At 41.4% G+C, this 23,331-nt stretch overlaps 1 protein-coding gene across 2 annotated transcripts in view; it reads left to right on the top strand.

Annotated features, from left to right (window-relative positions):
* The first annotated feature begins 17,770 nt into the window (after window positions 1-17,770).
* The window catches only part of MARCHF4 (membrane associated ring-CH-type finger 4), an 82,008-nt gene continuing 76,447 nt past the window's right edge, over window positions 17,771-23,331 (top strand). For both annotated transcript variants that reach the window (XM_063428545.1, XM_063428544.1), the window contains exon 1: window positions 17,771-19,091. In XM_063428545.1, coding sequence (XP_063284615.1) covers window positions 18,636-19,091 — 456 coding nt within the window. In that variant the 5' untranslated portion in view covers window positions 17,771-18,635. The remainder of the gene's footprint in view (window positions 19,092-23,331) is intronic.

The following is a 23,331-nucleotide window of genomic DNA, read 5'->3' as shown; positions in this document are numbered from 1 at the left end:
TTTACAGTATGTACAGCAGACACACCACAAAGCATATATTCTAACTTAACCTGCACGGTGTACCTACCAAGCCTGAGTCTTATAATATAACATGCGTTGAGTTACCTCGTAATTGATAAACTTTATTAAATGGAATAGCTGGTCGATATTAGTTAGAATAGCATGTTTATTATGCATAAAATATTACCTTACTTACCTGTTTTTTGTTGCAAATATTGAATCCACCTTTAAGCTACGCGTAACAGAAGTGACCTTTTACATTAATACAAAAAGTGTGCAAATATGATTATGTTCCCCAATGTTGTGAATGTCAATGAAAAGCATGTGGAATGCCTTTGGGGTACCACATACGCGTTGTTATTTCTTTATGCACTACAAAAATAAAGAATTTAAAAAAAAAAAAAAACTCACAGAAATGTGCAGTATGAGAGTATCACAGTGCTCCACTGCATTAAAACTCACAGCATGCATTCAGCATGCGCGAGAGTACAGCACTGAGTTCTCTATAGACACAGCCAATTCCCTGCCGTCAATATTGACTCTCAGACTCCACCCAGAGTCAAAGAATATCAGGCAGAGGACAAATAAAGAGACAAAGTAGTCTCTACTTAAATCTCTGTGTATCACTTGACTGGGTTAGAATGTCAGTGATATTCCAACACAGTCAATATGAGTGTTTCTCGTATTTATCAGATCTAACTTTATAAAAATACTCAGTTATTGGGGGGAGAGGTAACAGTGCTCCCACCTTGGCTAACTGCACACAAGCAGACATATCACCTTGTGGGATCTTTGTAAAAACTGGCAACAACCCAAAAGTAACAGTGCAGCTTTAACATGGCAAGCATCATCTATTAGCTAATTAATCTCTCTCTGTATTGTCTGTTATTAGCAACAACAACAAACATGGAAAAAAAACATTCTGATTACGTGAACAGTAATAAGGAAAATAAATATCGATTGATTTCTTTTTGTCTTTTCTCAGCCATAAATATTGGAATAAACAATGCTCTTTAACCGCAGAGCTCTAACTATACAAAGCAGGCATTTCACGAAATCAATGAGATTAATTACGTCTCTGATGGATGAATGATTAACATAGAGTGACACAAGACTGAATGTTGTCACTGTTACAAATATTGTATTAATTAAATGATGGGAATAAACAGACCACACTCCTCTTCCTGACAGAGGACATGGTAAGAGTAAAGTGGGCTAACCACTCAAAAATCTAAAATCATGGGGCTAGAGCCGAACTGCCGAGGAAAGCGGTCGCATGAAACTAGAGCTCCAGACAGCACATGGCGAAAATCTAATTATACCTGTAAAAAATAACCACTGACCCTCCAAAAACGACTGCAAAGACCCCCCAAAACAAAATGGGAAAGAAAAAAAAAATACGGGGCTAGACAAACCTACCTCCGGGCTGACAATCGGCGATATGTGGAGGCAAGCACTAGGCCCGACAGAGCCCAATATGGCGGCCCTCCACGGCGGCTGTTCTGATTTTTCGGATGATCTCTCTGGAGACGCCGAAGACGATTACCTAACAGCCCCAGCCATACCACAGAAGACCAGGTCCCAGAAGAAGGGAACCGACGCAGAATTGGTAACCACAGAGGTTCTGAAAGCCCTACTGGCGGAACCCCAAAACAATATTTTGACGGACGTCAAGGCCCTCAGGGGAGAAATGCAGGGCCTGACAGGCCGCATCAGCACACTGGAGGTATCCTCACAAAGCCACCAGCAGAACCTATTGTCCTTACAGAAGGCGGTGCAGGACTTACAAGGGCAGAATCAGCCATATGAACGCCCTTTCGCGTCCCAAGAGGACGCCAGGAGAAGGCAAAACTTAAAAGTTAGAGGGCTCCCAGACGAGATACTGGAGTCTGAACTTCCGCACGTTATACAACGCATACTGGGGGCTGTATTACCTCAGGGACAGTCCGAAGCCATCATCCCTGCAGACCAATTTCGGATCCCTAAACTACCCAGGGCGCCGCCTTCAGCCACGAGAGACACCATGATCACATTCCGAAATGGAAGTGATAAAACAACGATCCTCACGCCCCTCAGGGGCAAAACCCCATTACAGTTCGAAAATAGGGGACTGACCTTCTTTGCCGATCTGTCAAATGGCACCCAGGCCTGGCGCAGGTCGCTACGGCCACTCACCTCTCTGCTCCAACAAAATGGTATCAGCTACAGATGGCGGAACCCCAGAACTCTCAAAGTACAACAAGGCACGGACTCCCATCTGATCCACGATATCCAGGACGCATCGGACCTTCTGCGGACTCTGGGCATCCCACAGGACCCACTCACCCAGGAAAGACCCCCTTCACCAGACCACGTCGGAGCATAACTGGGACCCGGCGACAATCAACCCGTTTATCCCGAGAGGCGCAACCCCTGTGTCCTATGCTGCGGTCACCACCTAATTCTCGCACCATACCTAGGACTGTACAATCCTCGGAAGCTGAATGAAAGACACCAATGCCTACAAGAAACCCCGATTTACTCCTGGACTTGTAATCTATAAATTGGACTTGCCAGATGGTACACCCCCCGCCGTGACAAAGCAGGGCCTTGGCCCCTCCCGTCCACACGAGACCCATAGATAGAATTTGTCCCGAGTGAAAGGCTATATAGCGGCTTTACCACCCCCTAAAAACCTACCAGCAGAGACAAGATATACCCCACTCACACACACTCTTCACGCAACCGACCAGACAGGGAAACTCAACATTCGAGGAGCTGCCAGGGGACACAACTACAGACACTACCACACAATTGACCACGCACACATACCAGATCACCCAACAATTGACCACGATCACCCAACATATCCACCTCCACACACCTCTAGACGCAAGCCTACCTTGCAACAACGGGGTACTGGCCATTAGGGGACCTGACACACACAACAATCTAGTGTAAGCCAAGTAAAGAACGGCCCTCCCCCACATACCCTTGCAACCTTCAACATGTCTGACAAGACGACTACCCCTGGGGAACCCATAACAGACTCTACACAACAGCAAGAGGGTTTGCACGCTGATCCTACCTAACCCCCCACAAGATATAGCACAATCCAACTACGCTGTGTGTTCAATGTATGAGATAGGCGACCGACCAGCCTACACAGGCAACAGCAGGGAAGCATCACGATACTATCTACCACTGTTAGATTTACTCACTATAACTCCTAGACACCTGCTGCCCTACTAAACCCCACTCCCGAGGTCTCTGCTTCCCAGACGTGGGAATCAGCTGATTCCAAGCAGATCACTGACCAGCAAAGTCCCTACTAAACGGGAGACTTCCCTATGCATGCTTATAACATCTGTTTTTATGTGGTATTATTATTATCGTTTTCTTTATGCTTACTATTCTCTCAAGTTTAATTTTCTTGCTTGTAACCAGTTGAGTTGGAGCTATACAGGGAGTGCAGAATTATTAGGCAAGTTGTATTTTTGAGGATTAATTTTATTATTGAACAACAACCATGTTCTCAATGAACCCAAAAAACTCATTAATATCAAAGCTGAATATTTTTGGAAGTAGTTTTTAGTTTGTTTTTAGTAATAGCTATTTTAGGGGGATATCTGTGTGTGCAGGTGACTATTACTGTGCATAATTATTAGGCAACTTAACAAAAAACAAATATATACCCATTTCAATTATTTATTTTTACCAGTGAAACCAATATAACATCTCAACATTCACAAATATACATTTCTGACATTCAAAAACATAACAAAAACAAATCAGTGACCAATATAGCCACCTTTCTTTGCAAGGACACTCAAAAGCCTGCCATCCATGGATTCTGTCAGTGTTTTGATCTGTTCACCATCAACATTGCGTGCAGCAGCAACCACAGCCTCCCAGACACTGTTCAGAGAGGTGTACTGTTTTCCCTCCTTGTAAATCTCACATTTGTTGATGGACCACAGGTTCTCAATGGGGTTCAGATCAGGTGAACAAGGAGGCCATGTCATTAGATTTACTTCTTTTATACCCTTTCTTGCCAGCCACGCTGTGGAGTACTTGGACGCGTGTGATGGAGCATTGTCCTGCATGAAAATCATGTTTTTCTTGAAGGATGCAGACTTCTTCCTGTACCACTGCTTGAAGAAGGTGTCTTCCAGAAACTGGGAGTTGAGCTTGACTCCATCCTCAACCCGAAAAGGCCCCACAAGCTCATCTTTGATGATACCAGCCCAAACCAGTACTCCACCTCCACCTTGCTGGCGTCTGAGTCGGACTGGAGCTCTCTGCCCTTTACCAATCCATCCATCTGGCCCATCAAGACTCACTCTCATTTCATCAGTCCATAAAACCTTAGAAAAATCAGTCTTGAGATATTTCTTGGCCCAGTCTTGACGTTTCAGCTTGTGTGTCTTGTTCAGTGGTGGTCGTCTTTCAGCCTCTTACCTTGGTCATGTCTCTGAGTATTGCACACCTTGCTTTCGGGCACTCCAGTGATGTTGCAGCTCTGAAATATGGCCAAACTGGTGGCAAGTGGCATCTTGGCAGCTGCACGCTTGACTTTTCTCAGTTCATGGGCAGTTATTTTGCGCCTTGGTTTCTCCACACGCTTCTTGCGACCCTGTTGACTATTTTGAATGAAAATGTTCGATGATCACGCTTCAGAAGCTTTGCAATTTTAAGAGTGCTGCATCCCTCTGCAAGATATCTCACTATTTTTAACTTTTCTGAGCCTGTCAAGTCCTTCTTTTGACCCATTTTGCCAAAGGAAAGGAAGTTGCCTAATAATTATGCACACATGATATAGGGTGTTGATGTCATTAGACCACACCCCTTCTCATTACAGAGATGCACATCACCTAATATGCTTAATTGGTAGTAGGCTTTCGAGCCTATACAGCTTGGAGTAAGACAACATGCATAAAGAGGATGATGTGGTCAAAATACTCATTTGCCTAATAATTCTGCACGCAGTGTATATATATATTTTAAGCACCCGGTCAACTTAATCGAATGGGCAACTAATTACCTACGTAAGTTCTGGGCGTATGTCCTAGCACACCATCTTAGGACTCAGCTAGCCACTAGTGACCCCGAACCTTATGCCCGCTCTGGGTTAAGCCTAACCTGCCTGGGCTACATATTTTGAATGACAGATAGGACTGCCCGATATGTTTATTTACAGTTATCTCATCTTTGTTTGTTTTTTTCTCTTTTTTCTGCTTTTGTGTCCCATTCCCGTACCTCACTGACCCACTTCCAGCTCAGATAACTGACGTAAACATCAGTACCATATGTAGTTGGGACACGCAGGCTGAAATATCTGATTGCTATGTTCATATATGTTGTTACGCTACTTTAAACAAAAATAACAGTGCAGTATGCCTTGCATTTTCATACTAACTAACATTGTCTTATGTCAATTACCGATGTACCTATGCTTACCCATATCATTGCCAAATGATGTCCTAATTACTGCACTGTCAAAAATAAAGAATTAAAAAAAAAAAATCTAAAATCATGTATCGATTTTTTACCAGCTTGGGATAAAGTTTGCAATTCTCTGCGTATTCATATGGAGACCCTGAAAAAATGCCAAATTTCCTTCGCAATCTGAATATTCATTCCTAGCTCTTAGAATCTTTTTATTCACCCAGAGATCCTCTACAACCCAGCAATTCACTGAGAAATTCTATTTTATTCTGTAGATCAGACATCTGCCTCATTTTCTACCGGTAGTATAATATCTTTAATAGTAAAATCTGATCTTCTGTATATAAACACTTACAAGCACTTTTCTAAGCCTATAAGTACTAAGGTGCCTTGAACCACTATATCGCAGGGAGGGAATACCCATTTTCAACGTGCTAATGTCATCTGCATTCAGTAAACTCATTATGATCCTTCGTAAGAGGCCTAACATGTGAATATCGTCCTTTCTACGTCATCATCTTCATTTAATAAGAGAGATGGATTACACCCCCCATTACGTTTCGTTTTAGCTCCAGATCCGGTACCCAACGTTACAATGTCTTAATGCTGCTTTAATGACATTGGTGATATTACTAATAGCAGTGTCACATTACTGTGATACACTGCAGACATAAATCAGACATAAATATCATTATCCCACTTGCTTGACCAAAGGTCAATAGATTTTTATAAACCAATTTCATGTGAGTTACTAAGTAGAAAGTCGGCATGAATTTACTTGCAGCCCAAGTCATCCTCTGGAAGCCAAACGCTCACTCCATGCAACAGCAAACAGGTCACTCTTAGGAGTCGTTACTAAACCTGCACTTGTGACATATTTTCAAGGAAATTGCAGTTTTTTGGGCCTAATTTGCTCTGTTGAAAAACAACTACCGTAAGTTGGGTGTTTTTTATCCCAATTTTGCTTACAATTTACAATTTCCCACAACTTCCAAGCTAGTAAAAAGGACTCTCGGAATCCAATCCTCTCCCCATCACCCCCCTCTCACCATCACCCCCCTCTCCCTCTTACCATTTTCCCTCACACCATCACCCTCTCACACACAGGATCACCCCCCACACACAGGATCACCCCCACACACTCAGTATCACCCCCCCTCACACACACTGTTATTTGTTTGGTAATAGTCTTTAGTTTGTAGCCTTTCTGTCTCTTTCTACCCCCTCACTCTGTGATCTTAGATGTTTATGACCCTTTGCCAGAATGGTGTCTATTTTCTATCAAACCTGTGTCTTATCTGCACTCATGTCGCTTTAACCCCTGTATCACAACTCAACTTTGAATTCTATGTGTCGTCTTGCTCAGAAATGCTTCAGACTTGAAAAAAGGGAGCTTGTCATTACAAGATTCTGTTAGTCCAATTAAAAAGGTATTACATCTACATCACTGGACTAATACGGCTATAATCTCTACTTTCATATATAAAAAAGACATCAATATATCAAAATGTATTATAATATTTTTCAAAATACTAAGTCACTTAACAGGTCTATCAAGAATATTAAATTATTTGAAAAGTGTATCCAAAAATATTAAATCAAGGTCTTTGTTGAATAATTATCCCAATTCATATACGGTAACCTGCATAGACCTTTTTTAGTTTATTTTCATAAAATTGACAAATTGTATTTGCTGATTTATGGCAAATTTGCAAAGTGCTGAGATTACTTGTTAAATAAAAACATGGGTTTCATTTTTGATCCTACACAACTAAAAGGTACACGTTGTGGCGTTTTTCCTCCTTTTTGTGACTTGGTATTTGTATATGTGCACAATAAATATACACGTTATATAATATGACGCATATGGGATATGATGTGAACATCTTAATATGGGGCACAAGTACAATGCTCACTAATATAGGTACATGTCACTAATGTACTGCTCACTAATATAGGTACATGTCACTAATGTACTGCTCACTAATATAGGTACATGTCACTAATGTACTGCTCACTAATATAGGTACATGTCACTAATGTACTGCTCACTAATATAGGTACATGTCACTAATGTACTGCTCACTAATATAGGTACATGGCTCTCATTATATATTTTTGTCACTCAGTATCAAGTGATTCTCTTGCATTACAAGTTAGAGGTACAAGAGGGCAAAGAGGTGAAATTATTGTTCTCATTTGTTTTAAGCTCATGCCTGTCTGAAAATGGTGAAAAGGGAATTTGCTAGTTTTGTATCTTGGCAGAAACAGAACCTTCCACATATCTCTCTGGTAAGGGTTCAATGTTCACCACAATATTACCATTCATTTAGGATTATTTCCCCATAATGCTGCAACAATATATCCACACGTTACATAAATTATATCAATTATGGAACACTGAATATGACGCAGAGAAGTCTTAATACTATATCATCATTTATTCTCCGTACCCTGCCTCTCCTATGAGTGACCCCCAAACTCTGCACATCAGTGAACCCCTAAAATTCGCTTCTCCGTCACATCTACTTCCTGAACCCTCCCCTGCTACTTACCTCCAACCTCAGCAACATTTACCCTGGTCTCACTCTACTTTATAGAGCGCGATTTTCCTCTGTCTGAAATCATTGATAATTACCTAGAAAGCACATCATGATCTAAGTAGTATCTTCAATAATGGCCCATTAGTCAAACATTACATTGTATCCTGTTACCTTTTGAATGTATTTATTTATAAATGGCATTTATAAAACGCCAACATATTCCACCGCGCTGAACAATTGGGAAACAGACAATACAATATAAACAGACTAACACAAAAGTTAGAGGACTCTGCCAGACAGCTTACAATCTAAAGGTTAAAATTGGAGTGATAAGACGAGAGCTAGCAGAGGAATTTGGAGGTTTTAACCACTATTATCTCTTTTTGATTATAAATTCATAGGTCATGGCTAAGCACTTTTCTACAAATGTTACATTATGAAATACATTTTATTTTATGTAATAAATGTAACAGTAAATATAATTATTATTATAATTCTAAGCTATGCGTGCTTTCCATGCCATCTAAATACAGGGGAGTGGGACCAGTCGATTTCCGTAGTCATTAGGTCCACGCAGAATGACACTGGAAAATAAATGATTGCTATTCATTTATTTGTCAAATGTTTGTACTAGAATTTATTTTTCCTTTTTTATATGTTCATGAGGTTTTACGACATTTGATGGGTATTCCATGTCGTGTCAAGGTAAGTGTATCTGTGTGTCAGTGTCTGTCAGTGTGTGTCTGTCAGTGTGTGTATCTGTGTGTCAATGTGTGTATCTGTGTGTCAGTGTGTGTATCTGTGTGCCTGTGTGTGTCAGTGTGTATCTGTCAGTGTGTGTATCTGTGTGTCAGTGTGTGTATATCTGTGTACCAGTTTGTGTATCTGTGTGTCAGTGTCTGTCAGTGTGTATCTGTCAGTGTGTGTATCTGTGTGTCAGTGTGTGTATATCTGTGTACCAGTTTGTGTATCTGTGTGCCTGTGTGTGTCAGTGTGTATCTGTCAGTGTGTGTGTCTGTGTGTCAGTGTGTGTATATCTGTGTACCAGTTTGTGTATCAGTGTGCCTGTGTGTTTCAGTGTGTATCTGTCACTGTGTGTATCTGTGTGTCAGTGTGTGTATATCTGTGTACCAGTTTGTGTATCTGTGTGCCTGTGTGTCAGTGTGTATCTGTCACTGTGTGTATCTGTGTGTCAAGTTGTGTCAAATTAGTGTGTATATATAGTAAAAAACAAAATTGCCAAAAAATATATCATGCTCTGCTAAATGAAAGGTTTATGCAACGGGTCAAAAAAATTTTTTGGGGGGGAGGAGGGGGGGAGGGCAGGATTCCACGATGTTGAATTCCACCATGTCAAAGGGTTCCACAGGAGAATTGAATTGGGAACCCTTGGTATACACAATCACTCGGTAATGTATTTACACTAATCAAAAGTGTAATTTCACCTTCTTTCCCTCAAATTGTTTTAAATGATATTTTCCTCCCAAATCCCCTGTTTAGGTCTCTCTAGCTTTTCAATACTAAAAACAAGACAGTAATCTCATGAAAAGCAGATACTATATTTGCAATTGTATTAAAATGTAATTCATTTCAAGTGTTTTCTATTATTTTAATGACAAACATATTCCCACAACTACTCATATTTCTATAAACGTTTTCTTTTAACACCAATGCAATTTAAGAAAAAAATAATTATAAAAATAATTATAGAAAGAATACAAGATCAATATCCGCCATAACACAGTGTTTGGCGTCAGAGGCCGGGTTATAATAGCCCGTTGCTGCTCCTGTTTGGCGTAAAGGCACTGGGAAAGTAATTTCACATGACAGTTTTATGGTATATTGACGAGGTACAAACTTCGCTGAGAACAAGGTTTTATCGAAAAGCTGTCTGGCCTTGGAAGAACCTCTGTGATGCCATTAACAGCTATCTAATGTATGTTGACTTTAAACCGTTGAAGCAGTTCCAATCTATTGTATTTCAGATTACATTACTATTAGTCAGGGAAAAGCATTAACTTTAAAGCAACAGAAATTCCAATAATGGGAAAAGTTGACATTTTTGTAATTATGAAGACACAGAAAAATATTGAAAAGTGATTAACTTGAGCTGTGTTGGTACGGCGGGTATGTGTTGCTTTAAATATTGTTGGGCATGAGGTCTGAACAGGGTAGCCATACTACCCAACTAATTAGAGGTGCTTATTTAACATGTTCAATACATGCGCCAAGCAACATAACCACTACAGCTCAGTGTTGCCATTCGACTCCCATTTTTAATTTCAAACTCTTAGGAGACAATTTGACAAAAACAAGGGTTCTTCTCCCATAACCAAAGACTTTCCCCATACCGGCTGAATTAATGATACAGATTTTACACATATGCATTATCAGGGTGGGTGAGTTTTATTCAACCAGGATAGAAGTGATTGCCCGAGAGAGCTACTTTAAACCACTCCCATCAGTCTCAGCTGATCAGTCTGGTTGGGCAGAATTGAAACTGACAATATGAAAGTGCCTGACGTCCACAGAAAAAGCTGAGATACTGCACGCCTTTATAATGGAGCCACAAAAATAGGAATTCACAAACATACGTTAAGGGTTCTAAAAATATTATTTCTTTCTGAAAAGTAGGGGTTTTGTTGTGGTGAGTTTTGTGCAAATTTAGAGGTTTAGAAAACATTGGCACTTGTATTTCAATATTCTCAATGCTATATTCATGGTTAGGATAGCAGGGTTTACATAACGTTACGTGAAATCCTTCAATAAACTTGTCAAAATCTGGCAAGGAACACCCGTTAGGCGAAGTATTAGGATGACAGTGGAATGCCAATGTGATTTTGACACTTTCTTTCAAGATAAGTATCAGCAATATAAAGCCCAGTCCTGCTCATTGCTACTGAATCCTGCCAATAAAGTTTGTTTCATGAAAATGATCTCCATCTTTTATTACACTACGATTCCCAGAACCCACTGCTGTTGGCAAGTTTATGTTATGGCGGCTGAAGTGCAAGAAGATGTGCAGTGTCCAAATACTCTGGCCTCAAAAGGATGGAAAAATAATGAAAACCTTCTTTCTTTATTTATTTTTTAAATAAATAAGAACAAAAACGTATGTGAATATGAAGTCTGTTAAAAAGGCTCAGCAAGAGTTCATTAGCAGAAATGAACTGCACAAAAACAGGAGCGATGTATGAATTATGCCACAAAAGGACTCCATACTGACACACTACAATGCGAAAAATAAAGCCCAGCGCTCGTATCTCAGCACTAACAGGCATTCTGTCCCCAAAATGTCAATGGATAATAGAAAGAGGAAACAATTGGGAGATTTCATTGAGAGAAATCGGAACAAAAAGGTTGTCATTTAGCATGAAAAAAATTGCATGTTTTTGTTGATTTGCTTTTCACAGCTTTGTGCTCAATAATACAATTTTTTGCCTTTTAAGACACATGACATGTCTGACACGTCATGATTCCCTTTTATTCCAGAAGTTTGGTCCTTAAGGGGTTAAATGTACCCTCACCAACAGAATGACCACAGGGATAATTTTGGATGACACGCTTTTAATCAATCTAGCAATAAACAATGTGTGATTAGATGTAAGGAGGAACACAACAACGAGGCCACGTAAGGCAAAATGTACAGATTTACAGAGAGAGTAGTAGTTACTCAGAATAGTCTGCTAATGGTAACAGTAAAGATGATTAGTTATATAGAAAGGGTAGTAGGTAGCTGGAATAGCCTTCCAGTGGGAGCAGTAACAGTGATATAGAAAGGGTAGTAGATCCCTGGAATAGCCTTCCAGTGGGAGCAGTAACAGTGATATAGAAAGGGTAGTAGATACCTGGAATAGCCTTACAGTGGGAGCAATAACAGTGATATAGAAAGGGTAGATACCTGGAATAGCCTTCCAGTGAGGGTAGTAGATACCTAGAATAGCCTTCCAGTGGAAGCAGTAATAGGTAACAGTGATATAGAAAGGGTAGTATGTACTTGGAATAGCCTTACAGTAGAAGTAGCAAGGACTAGCAGTGATATAGAAAGTATAATAGATACCTTTTAGCTAAGTCAGTAGAAAGTGATATAGAAAGTGCAGTAGCTACCAGCAGGGCCGGATTAACATAGGGGCTGATGGAGCTGCAGCTCCAGGCCCAGGCCCATGGAATAGGCCCATTGATTTTAAAAAAATGTTTTTTATTTTTTACTTTTTATTTTTTTTACACACTACTCTTAGGGTTGCCAGGCATTTATCATGTATTTCTTATGGTTGCCAGGTATTTCTCAGAAGTATTTCTCAGGTATTTGAGGCTGTCTGGCCGGTGCCAGTATTGCAGTAATACCGGCATTACAAATGTCTGTCTCAGTATAAACAGAGATTATTCTACAATACCAGTGCCGGCCAGTAGGGGGTCGCTGTTTGTGTGGAGATAGGCAGGGATAAGAAGTTCCAGCATCTTCCTCCCTGCCTCTCTCTACTCACTGATCCGCAGGGGAGCAGCTCTGCACAGAGAGTCCAGACAGCAGTTTTGAGCCTGCGAGACATGTGGACAGTGAGAGACTTGGGGACGCTGAGACATTGGGACACTGGGAGACATAGGGATACTAGGTAACATGGGGACCATGAGACACTAGGGACACAATGGCCCCATGTCTCCCAGTGGGCCCCTAATCTCTCAGTGTCCCCATGTCTCCCAGACAGTGTCCCTAATGTCTCAGTGTCTCCCAGTGTCCCCATGTCTCCCAGTGTGTCTGGGGTCTCTCAGTGTCCCTAGTGTCTGTGTCCATAGTCTCCCAGAGTGCCCTAGTCTCTAAGTGTCCCCATGTATCTCCCAGTGCCTCAGTGTCCCCAAGTCTCACAGTGTTCCAATGTCTCTAAGTGTCCCCTAGTGTCCTAGTGACATCGGGACACTGGGAGACATGGGGATACAAACACTAGGGGACACTGAGAGAAATAGAGACACTGGGGGACACAGGAAGACATGGGGACACTGGGCAACTTTGAGACCTTGGAGATATGGGGCACTCCCAGTGTCCCCATGTGTCCCTAGTATCTCAGTATCTCCATGTCTTCCTGTGTCCCCAAGTCTCTCAGTGTCCGTAGTGGCCAACTGTCCCTAGTCTCCCAGTGTCACAGTGTCCCAATGTCTCCCAGTGTCCCCATGTCTCCTAGTATCTCAGTGTCCCCTAGTATAAAAGAAAAAAATATCAGGCACTCACTGTGATAGATTTAAGCAGTTTTATTGGACACTGCAATGTTTTGACCTGTACCCAGGTCTTTATCGAGTCTCCAGTGTCCCCTATATATCGCAGTGTCTCAGTGGCCCATGTTTTCCAGTGTCCCCTCATATCTCAAAGTCACCCATTGTCCCCATGTCTCTGTGTGCCAGAGTCTCAGTGTCCCTAGGTCTCCCAGTGTTCCCTAGTATCTCAGTGTCCCCATGTCTCCCAGTGTCCCAATGTCTCTCAATGTCCCCTAGTGTCCTAGTGACATGGGGACACTGGGAGACATAGGGACACAGACACTGAGGGACTGGGAGACATGGGGACATGGACATGTCCCCTTTTTGTGTATGTTCACCCCTTTCGGCAGTTCTGGTTATGTGATTTGTGTCAGTGGCCCACCCTTTTACCCCATCCATAGACTTCATGCTTTACTGGACACTGCTGTTAGGGGGTATGGTATGGGTTTACTTGAAAGATGAAAGTGTGAGATTAGCATAGGATTTGTGTTTTCTCATAGCTGGATCCTATGAGTTTCCCTCCAGCACCATCTCCATCAGATACATGACGCTTGGGAGGTAGGACTGTTTTAGTGTTGTTGGTCAATAAGATTTTGTAATTAGGCCCATCATAATTGTCAGCACCAGGCCCACTTGGCTCTTAATCTGGCCCTGGCTACCAGGAATAGCATTCTAGTGACATGAACTGCTTTCGTTCTAGGGTCATCTGCCAAATTAAAGCAACTCTCCATGTACCATAACAACTTTATCGCAATGCCTAAATTCCTGGTTAACAAACAGTTTAACTCAAAGTGCTCAAGATGGCTCGTCACACATAAGCCTTGGAGCGGGCACTAGTGATAGGCTGAGATTGTCGGTGCAACAATATTGCTGCTGGTCTATATATCAATATTTGTTTATGTAGTAAATAAATACAGAATTCTAAAATTGAGAGATAAAAATAATGCTAACCTATTGAAAATCCATCAGTCACAATAATTACCTTTTAATTACTTCATTTTCTGCAAAAGAAAAAAATAAGAAAATGCAGTGGTGATGATTTCAATCAATGGACTATATAATCACCATAACCACTACAGCTTAGCGACTAGCGCAGAGAGGGAATCAAAGTCAGTAAAACTTCTTGTTTTGCTTCCCTCATGGGGAGGCCGAAAACCTAAACAAATAGCAGGTCACTATGGTGTCAGCCAGGAATATATGCTTGTATTTCTAACGCTACAGTGTTCCTTTAAATTTGGAGATATTTCCACTAAATAAAGTTAATGCAAAAATATTCATTGATATATTCAGCACAACGTTTCTGGTTCTTAAAAATCCCGTACTTATGAGATTACTTTGTCTTTTTCTTTTCAAGAATCTGAAATTGGTGAATAGTCTAAAATCTGCTTTTTGTGCCACAAGATTGAGCTCTGAAAAGCAAGTAAATTGATATTAATGTGCCTACTTAATGCAGAAACTGCACATTAATCCGAGCCTCCAAACGAAGGCTAATTTAACGTAATATCTGCTGCTAATAAATTAATAAATTACACAATGGGGCATGGACTAAACAAGGCCATTTACATAAAAAATAATTATTTAAACCTAAGAGGGAATGCATTTAGTTACTCTTATATTGGGAAAAAAATGCAAATACATTGTGTAAATGAAAGCACGATTTAATCTACATGTATAATTTCACGGTTTGCACCTAATATATTAATAGTGCATTCGACCAATCTACGCTAATGCGATAATTTATTTACTGTGCAGAATTCATTCTGAGGTCATGTTAAGGAATAAACTACGTTAATTAACGGGTTGACACCCATTTCACTCACAATGATTACTTTAGTCATTAAAAAATCAAGTCTTTGTTAAAGAACTACTCTATCACCATGACAACTTCAGCAATTTTCATTTAAGGTTGTCCGCCAATGTATTTTCACACATTCAGGCAAGCTTTTGACTTTCCTAAACAACCCTGAATTATTTGCTTGCTATAGTTCTGATGTTCAACTATGTCACCTCCGACCACTTGGTGATGGGCTTAGAATAATGAGACTTGTAGTCCTAAAACAGGTTTTGGGGTGACATTTGGCACATTCGCAGTGCCTTTTCCTCTCCAACTGAACTTTTCCAAATGTCACATGGTGTTTAATTGCTTTGATCATCATATAATATGGGAATATTTCGTAATTAGAAATATAGCAGGCAAAGTAGGCAAATCCACACTTTGGCCAGTGAATATTTTTTTAAAAATGCATCACGCAGGGCAGTCGTGATAGATCTCTTTCTTTCGACTAAATTGAAAACCGTCCTAATTTAGGCCGATTGGCAGGTCGTCCAGATTCGGTATCAGCGTACTTTGTAATAGATACATAATATTATGTAGATAATTTGCAGCACATTTATTGGCCCATTTTTGCACCGTTTTGGTTCGTCTGAATAAATTTCCTGAATATTTGGCATTGGTGACATTTGGACGAGCCAAACTAAATTTTATTTTCGGATGAAGTGATTCAGTTAAACCAAATTTTTCTGCCATGTACAAGTCTAATAGAGATGAATTTTCCCCAATGCCCCTGTCAAATAAAATATATTTAGAATGATTCAATAAGCCATGAATTGTCAATTGAACAGCGTTCATATGTTAGTTCTAAATAGCTAACTGAATCAGATAATCTGGTTTTCCCCTTGGACTATGTATTTTGATCTAAAACGTACAATTCCCTTCCAATTTCTACATGATTTGTAACTTTGTGAATAATTTTTATTTAACATCATCTTGCAAAAAAAAAAAAAAATGTGAAGGTGTTTATTTGCTTAACAGTGAATTGGGCCAATTTAAAAGCAACTTTTCCCAAATATAAGACTAAATATCCAATTTGAGGATAAAGTTGATATACTTATATATATTTTTTTAAATCGGCTGTTTTGACCTACATTTTACAAATTTGCTTTCCAAGTCACCACAATTAATTCTTTAGAATATTCACTTATCCGTTTAGAGATTAGCAAGATTTACTGATTAAAGGGACACTCCAAGAACCACACTCACTATAGCTTACTGTAGTAATTAAGATGGACGTCTGTCCCACCCAGTGCCTCACATTTGAAATTGTTGGCATTCTTGAAATAAATAAATAAATGTGCATCCCCCGACTCCTCCCCGCTCCCCAGTTATGTAATTTGGAGAAGTTTACTCATTTGACCATATATTCATGCCCTCTCCAAACAAATCAGCCTTTTCTACTTGTGTAAGTGTCCGCCTCACTAGTCCATCTGCTACACTATCCATAGCTGTGCTGTGAGACTTTCAGGGTCCACGCACCCCCAGCAGGCTTGTTCCTTTATTTGATTTATAAAATACTTTATCAGGAAGGATACATTGAGATTTCTCTCATTTTCAAGTATTTCCTTTAAAGAGGGTATTGGGGACAACTTACAAAGGAACTGGAATGATTACACCGCTATAAGTCAGCTGGAAAAATAGCTAAGTTAGAAACATTTTGTGATTCAGCTCTTTGCCTTGAAATTTGCAATTTCCTTGTCAATTCTCCACAATTATTGGCTTTATCAAAAAAGCCCAGCCCTCCAGTTCCTAGTACCCAGAGCAGAGCCTGCTGGAGCATTAGCCCTGTGTATTTACAGGGAATAAAGAGGATCATGTCATACAGACTTTCGCCTGGCTGCAAAGTACTATTAGCATCCCAGTTCTCCCCCCCTGTGTCTGCGTCAGAGCCCCCAGTCCTGTGACGTTGCAGACAGGGAGGGAGCTGTCCAGTGGAAGATGGTGCTGAAATTGCAGCAGGAGCACCAGCAGCCTTCCTGAAACTCACAGCTCACACTCCATGCAGCCCCACTCAGCTCTCTCCCCCCATCGTTATTCCAAAAAGCCAAACAGGAAGAGCAATATTAAGGGATCAGCCTGCTGCTCCATCTCTCTCTCTCTCTGAGAGCAGTTTAAACAATAGTCCTGATACATTGTAACAATCATCCTTCCTTTCCATCCCAGGGAGATGGCTTCAGCATCAGGACCAGCAGCATGACAGGAAACATCAGCAGCAGCTGGATTGGGGGGGATGCAACAAGGGGGTGATTGCATGCACTAGCATGCAAGGCAGGAACTGGAGAGAACACTGTGTAGTTGGGATCTGCTACATTGCATCCATGCAGTGAGGTCCATGGTCCCATGCCAGTGCAAGCCTGCTGGGTAAAGAGGTCCAGGAGATGGCACCCTGAGATGTTCCTCTGGAATGTGGTCTTTTTGGACATTGAGGTGGGATAAAAGCACAAGCTATGCAGTAAGCTCTGATACTAAGAATTTTCCCTGGTCAGTGCTGTCTATGTTTTTTCTATAGCCTCCTGGTGACATTGTATGTAGATGGGGAAACGTGAAATAAGGATTGTCCACGTTCTCCCAGCTTTTTGTTATTGATTTATGTATTTTTTGTGTGTGTATTATCTGTAAAGGAGTATGTGCTTTGCCTCCCATGTGTTTAAATTCCATTTGGATGAATTTGTTAGTGACATATCCAGATGTGGGTGCATATTGACCAAACCCATGCAGAAGAAGAAATACAAGTTCTGGAATTAATTGGAATGCATTTCCTAATGTCATTTATTTATCTGATTTCAATAGTATGTGAAAGTTATTGATTGACCTGTTTTTATAACAATATTTTTTAATTGAAAGGCTGTGCTTTTTAATCTCTTCAACTGCTGTTGTTCAGAATTGATGCTAAACCCACATAGAGTCTTGTCTCTTTGTTTCCAAAGTCCTAGTGACTAGAACAACTCATCTGGAGGTATACATTTCATGATTTTTTTCAAGAAAAATAATAAACCTTGTTTGCCAGGCAAATGGAAATTGTTCAAAGTTGGCAGTTGATCCACTGATAGCCTATGTTGGAGTCTATTAACATCTGCTTTATGCCAACACTTTGGGGGTAATAAAGGAGATACTATTGTGAAGTAGACAACATTTCAACAGAGGAGCATGCACAAGTCCACTCAGAGGCATTGGTTCACATGAGTTCCTAACTTTGAAGAAGACATCTCAGTACTGGAGCACACACAAGTCTACACTAAGGCATTAGATCAATTAGGTGTCAAGTTCTAAATAAATCTCCACACTGGATTTTGCACAAGTCTACACCATTGGATCACTTTGGTGTCCAACTGTAAAGAAATCTCAAAACTGAAGCTTGCACAAGTCTACACCAATGCATTGGATCCCTGAAATGTCCAATTCTCAAGACGACATCTTAACACTAGAGTTTTCACAAGGCTACACCAAGGCATTGGATCAGTTGGGTGTCCAGCACTAAAGAAGACAACATCTCAACAGTGGAGCTTGCACAAGTCCACACTGAGGCACTGAATTTTCTGGGTTTCCAGCTATTTTCCAACTTATTTTGTGTAGTCCAAATTTTGCACATGTTCTTGAGAACCTTTCTGCTTTTATGGTGCTGTGCATTACTGGGTTCTAGACAGATGTTGCGCCACCAGGGTTTAATCAAGTGCCGCTGCCGCATGTTCTTCAATGACTTGAAAGTCTTCCTGCTTCGGCGCCCTCCTCCATCCCCTAGCTTGCCCATGACCACCTCACAATGTGATCTGGGCCCTGGGGGTGGCTTGGCAGCCAATAATAACACATTGACAGCCTTGGGGAGACCATGGAGGGCGCCAATAGGTGGGACAACTCCAGAGGAGGACTGGAGTTGCCCAGCAACAGCCATTGGACTTCAGCACCAGCCCATGTCTATGGTTGATAGCACTTCATCAGATGAGTTCTGCAAAGGAAAAGCTGAAGATAGATACTCTGTTACCAGCAGTCTGGACAGTGGGATGAGGACCCCTCTCTGTAGGATCTGCTTCCAAGGAACTGAACAGGTAGGTACCCAATGTACAACTCTTCCTGTAGAACAAGAAGGGGGAGGGGGAGGGGGAGAATGTTGTATTCCACTTCCTAGTTTGTTACAAATCTCAAAGATCATATTACAGATGGTTATTCTAAACAGATTATTAGCAGTAGTGCTGGTATTGCTTTTATCGCGTTGTTCTCTTAATATAAAAAGTATTGTACATTGCCAGGATAGTGAATAAACTCTCTAAAAGGGGAACAGACATGGGAGGGCTATATGTGATGTACTTGAGTTATTTAAATTCAGTAGCAGCAGGCTTTGCACAATGTTTCTATCTACATTTGCGATATCTGCGCATATACATAGACAGACAGAATATGATAAACCATCAACTGAATCATAACATTTAGGCCCAAGTATCGGAGCTCAGAAAATAGTTGAGGTTTTGAGTGTTTTCCCATAGCAGAGCTATTTTGGCCCAAACTTTGCAATTTAGTTTGCAAAGTCTTCACCATTACCCAAGTAGAGTGCTATATATTTATATTTAATGTGAGTTTCTCATGTTAACATTTTTCGCACGATAATATTTCTCCTGAAAACATAGTTGTATGTTGTATTGTAATTTAGTTTTCTTCAAACATGTGCGTTTTTAAAGATTTCTTTTGTTTGTTTTTAAATAATTATCTTACCCTATCTTACCCAACCAAAACATTGTCTGGAATCTAAAGTTGCAAAGCATTGTGGGAGTGTATTATGAATAGCCCAGTTTTCTATATCCCTGTCTATGCAAACATTGTATAGTTGCAAGTGTGATGATTTTAAATAATTATGCATTATTGGGAGCAATATTATACACTCAGGGCCGGATTAACATGGGGGCTAATGGAGCTGCAGCTCCAGGCCCATGAAATAGGCCCATTTAAAAAAAAATAAAAAATTAAAAAAAAAATCCCTTTTTTTTTTTTTAACACACTACTCTTAGGTTTGACTAATACCTGACTGGTATTTTATGTATTTATTTGAGGCTGGCTGGCCGTGCCAGTATTGCAGTAATACCGGCAATACAAATGCAGATACCGTATTTATCGGCGTATAACACGCACCTCATTTTAAGAAGGAAATTTCCCCCCCTCCCATAGTATTCTCCCCCCCTCCCATAGTGTTCCCCCACCCTCATCCCATAGTGTTCCCCCCCTTTCCATAGTATTCCCCCCATAGTATTTTCCACCCCCTCCCATAGTGTTCCCCCCCTCATCCCATAGTGTTCTCCCCCCTCCCATAGTGTCCCCCCCTCCCCTTGTCCCATAGTGCACTTTCCCTCCCCTTGTCCCATTATTACTTACCTGTCTTGAAGCGTGGGCCGGCTTCACAGCGCGCACCGCGGTACAGGAACTTAAATTTCAGGTTCCGGTTTCCGGCGGGACTGAAAGGAAGTGTGCACACTGAGTGCGCACTTCCTTTCTGTCCCGCCGGAAACCGGAACCTGAAATTGAAGTTCCAGTACCGCGGTGCGCGCTGAACACCGGCCCACGCTTCAAAACAGGTAAGTAAACCTTCACATTTGCTCCATAAGACGCACAGACGTTTCCCCTCACTTTTGAGGGTAAAAAAAAGTGTGTCTTATGGAGCGAAAAATATGTATATCGGCGTATAACATGCACACATCATTTGCCCCCTATTTTCAGGGAGAAAAAGTGTGTGTTTTACGCCAATAAATACGGTATTTTTCTCACTATAAACGGAGATTACTCTGCAATACCAGCACCAGCCAGTAGGGGTGTGTGGAGAGAGGCAGGGATAGGAAGTTACAGGATATACCTGCATCTCTTTACTACTCACTGATCAGTGGGGGAGCAGCTACACAGCACAGAGAGTCCAGGCAGCAGCTCCCAGCCTGCAGAGACAGACTACAACTTAGGTATGTGAAGAATGGGTGGCAAGGCAGCAGGGAGACATGGGGACACTGAGACACTAGAGGACACATGGTGACACTGGGAAACATGGGGACACTGAGACACTAGAGGACATGTTGAGACATGGGGACACTGAGACATAGGGACATTGGGAGACACATTGTGACACGGAGACACTAGAGACACAGTGTCTCCATGTCTCCCAATGTCCCTGTGTCTCCCAGCCAGTGTCCCTAGTGTCTCAGTTTCCCCTAGTCTCCCAGTGTCTGTATCCCCATGTCTCTCAGTGTCCCTAGCGTCTCAGTGTCCCCATGTCTCTATGTCTCCCAGCCAGTGTCTCAGTGTCTCCATGTCTCCCATTGTCTGTTTTCCCATGTCTCAGTGTACCTAGTGTCCCCATGTCTTCCAGTGTCCCCAAATGTCTCAGTGTCCCCATGTCTATGTCCACAAGTGCCTACATGTATCCCAGTGTCCCAAGTGTCTGTGTCCCCATGCCTCCCAGCCAGTGTTCCTAGTGTATCAGTGTCCCCATGTCTCCCAGTGTCCCCTAGTCTCCCAGAGTCTGTGTTCCATGTCTCTCAGTGTCCCTAGTGTCTTAATGTCACCAAATGTCTCAGTGTCCTCATGTCTCCCAGTGTCTGTGTCTGCTTGTCTCTGTGTCCCTAGTGTCTGTGTCCCCCTTTCTCCCAGTGTCTCCATGTCTGGATCCACAAGTGCCCCCATGTCTCCCTGTGTCCCCATGTTTCTCAGTGTCCCCTAGTATCTTAGTGACACATGACACACTGAGACATGGGGACACTGGGAGAAATGGGGACACAGACACTGGGAGACTAGGGGACTGGGCGACATGGGGACACTGACACTGTGATACATAGGGACACTGATGCCAGGCTGGCCTTCCAATTGTTTGGACAGACATGCCCCCTTTTTGGGCATGTTCGCCCCTTTTGGCTGTTCTGGTCACGTGATTCGCATCAGTGGCCCACCCTCTTACCCCGCCCATTGACTTCCTGCCTCACTGGACACTGCTGTTAGGGGGTATGGATTTACTTGAAAGATGAAAGTAAAACTAGAGAGAGATTAGCATAGAGTATGTGTTTTCTTATAGCTGCATTCTTTGAGTTTCCCTCCAACACCATCTCCATCAGATACATGACGCTTGAGAGGTATGACTGTTTTTGGTCGATAAGATTCTGTAATTAGGCCCCATCATAATTGTCAGCACCAGGCCAACTAACCCCTAATCTGGCCCTGTATACACTGCATTATTATTCACATGTACAGAACAATTTGTGGCATTATCACTTTTATAATTTCTGGTAATTTGTGGGTAAATTGAGGAATCTGCATAGTGGGATTTGAGCCTCTGATTTATCAATAGCCATGTTAAATCCAGAAATTGTACTAAAATATGCAATAGTTAGGTGAAATGTAATTGGATTTAGGGATTTAACTGTCAGCAGTAGTGATGTCCCAAACGGTTCGCTGGCGAATAGTTCCTGGCAAACATCGCATGTTCGCGTTCGCCACGGACGGCGAACATATGCGATGTTCGGTCCGCCCCCTTCGTCATTCGTCATCATTGAGTAAACTTTGACCCTGTACCGCACAGTCAGTAGACACATTCCAGCCAATCAGCAGCAGACCCTCCCTTCCAGAACCTACCACCTCCTAGACAGCATACATTTAGATTCATTCTGAGGTTGCATTCTTTTTTTTTTTTTTTGTATTTTTTTTTGTGTGTGTTTATTATACATTATCCCCCATAGCCAGTAACCTGTGTTTATTATACATTATCCTCCCATAGTCAGTAACCTGTGTTTATTATACATTATCCCCCATAGCCAGTAACCTGTGTTTATTATACATTATCCCCCATAGCCAGTAACCTGTGTTTATTATACATTATCCTCCCATAGTCAGTAACCTGTGTTTAATATACATTATCCTCCCATAGTCAGTAACCTGTGTTTATTATACATTACCCTCCCATAGCCAGTAACCTGTGTTTATTATACATTATCCTCCCATAGCCAGTAACCTGTGTTTATTATACATTATCCCCCCCATAGCCAGTAACCTGTGTTTATTATACATTATCCCTCCCATAGCCAGTAACCTGTGTTTATTATACATTATCCTCCCATAGCCAGTAACCTGTGTTTATTATACATTATCCCCCATAGCCAGTAACCTGTGTTTATTATACATTATCCTCCCATAGTCAGTAACCTGTGTTTAATATACATTATCCTCCCCATAGCCAGTAACCTGTGTTTATTATACATTATCCCCCCATAGCCAGTAACCTGTGTTTATTATACATTATCCTCCCATAGTCAGTAACCTGTGTTT

Source organism: Pelobates fuscus, chromosome 8 (genome assembly GCF_036172605.1).
Source record: "Pelobates fuscus isolate aPelFus1 chromosome 8, aPelFus1.pri, whole genome shotgun sequence".
NCBI lineage: Eukaryota > Metazoa > Chordata > Amphibia > Anura > Pelobatidae > Pelobates > Pelobates fuscus.
This window is presented reverse-complemented; position numbering and strand designations above follow the sequence as displayed.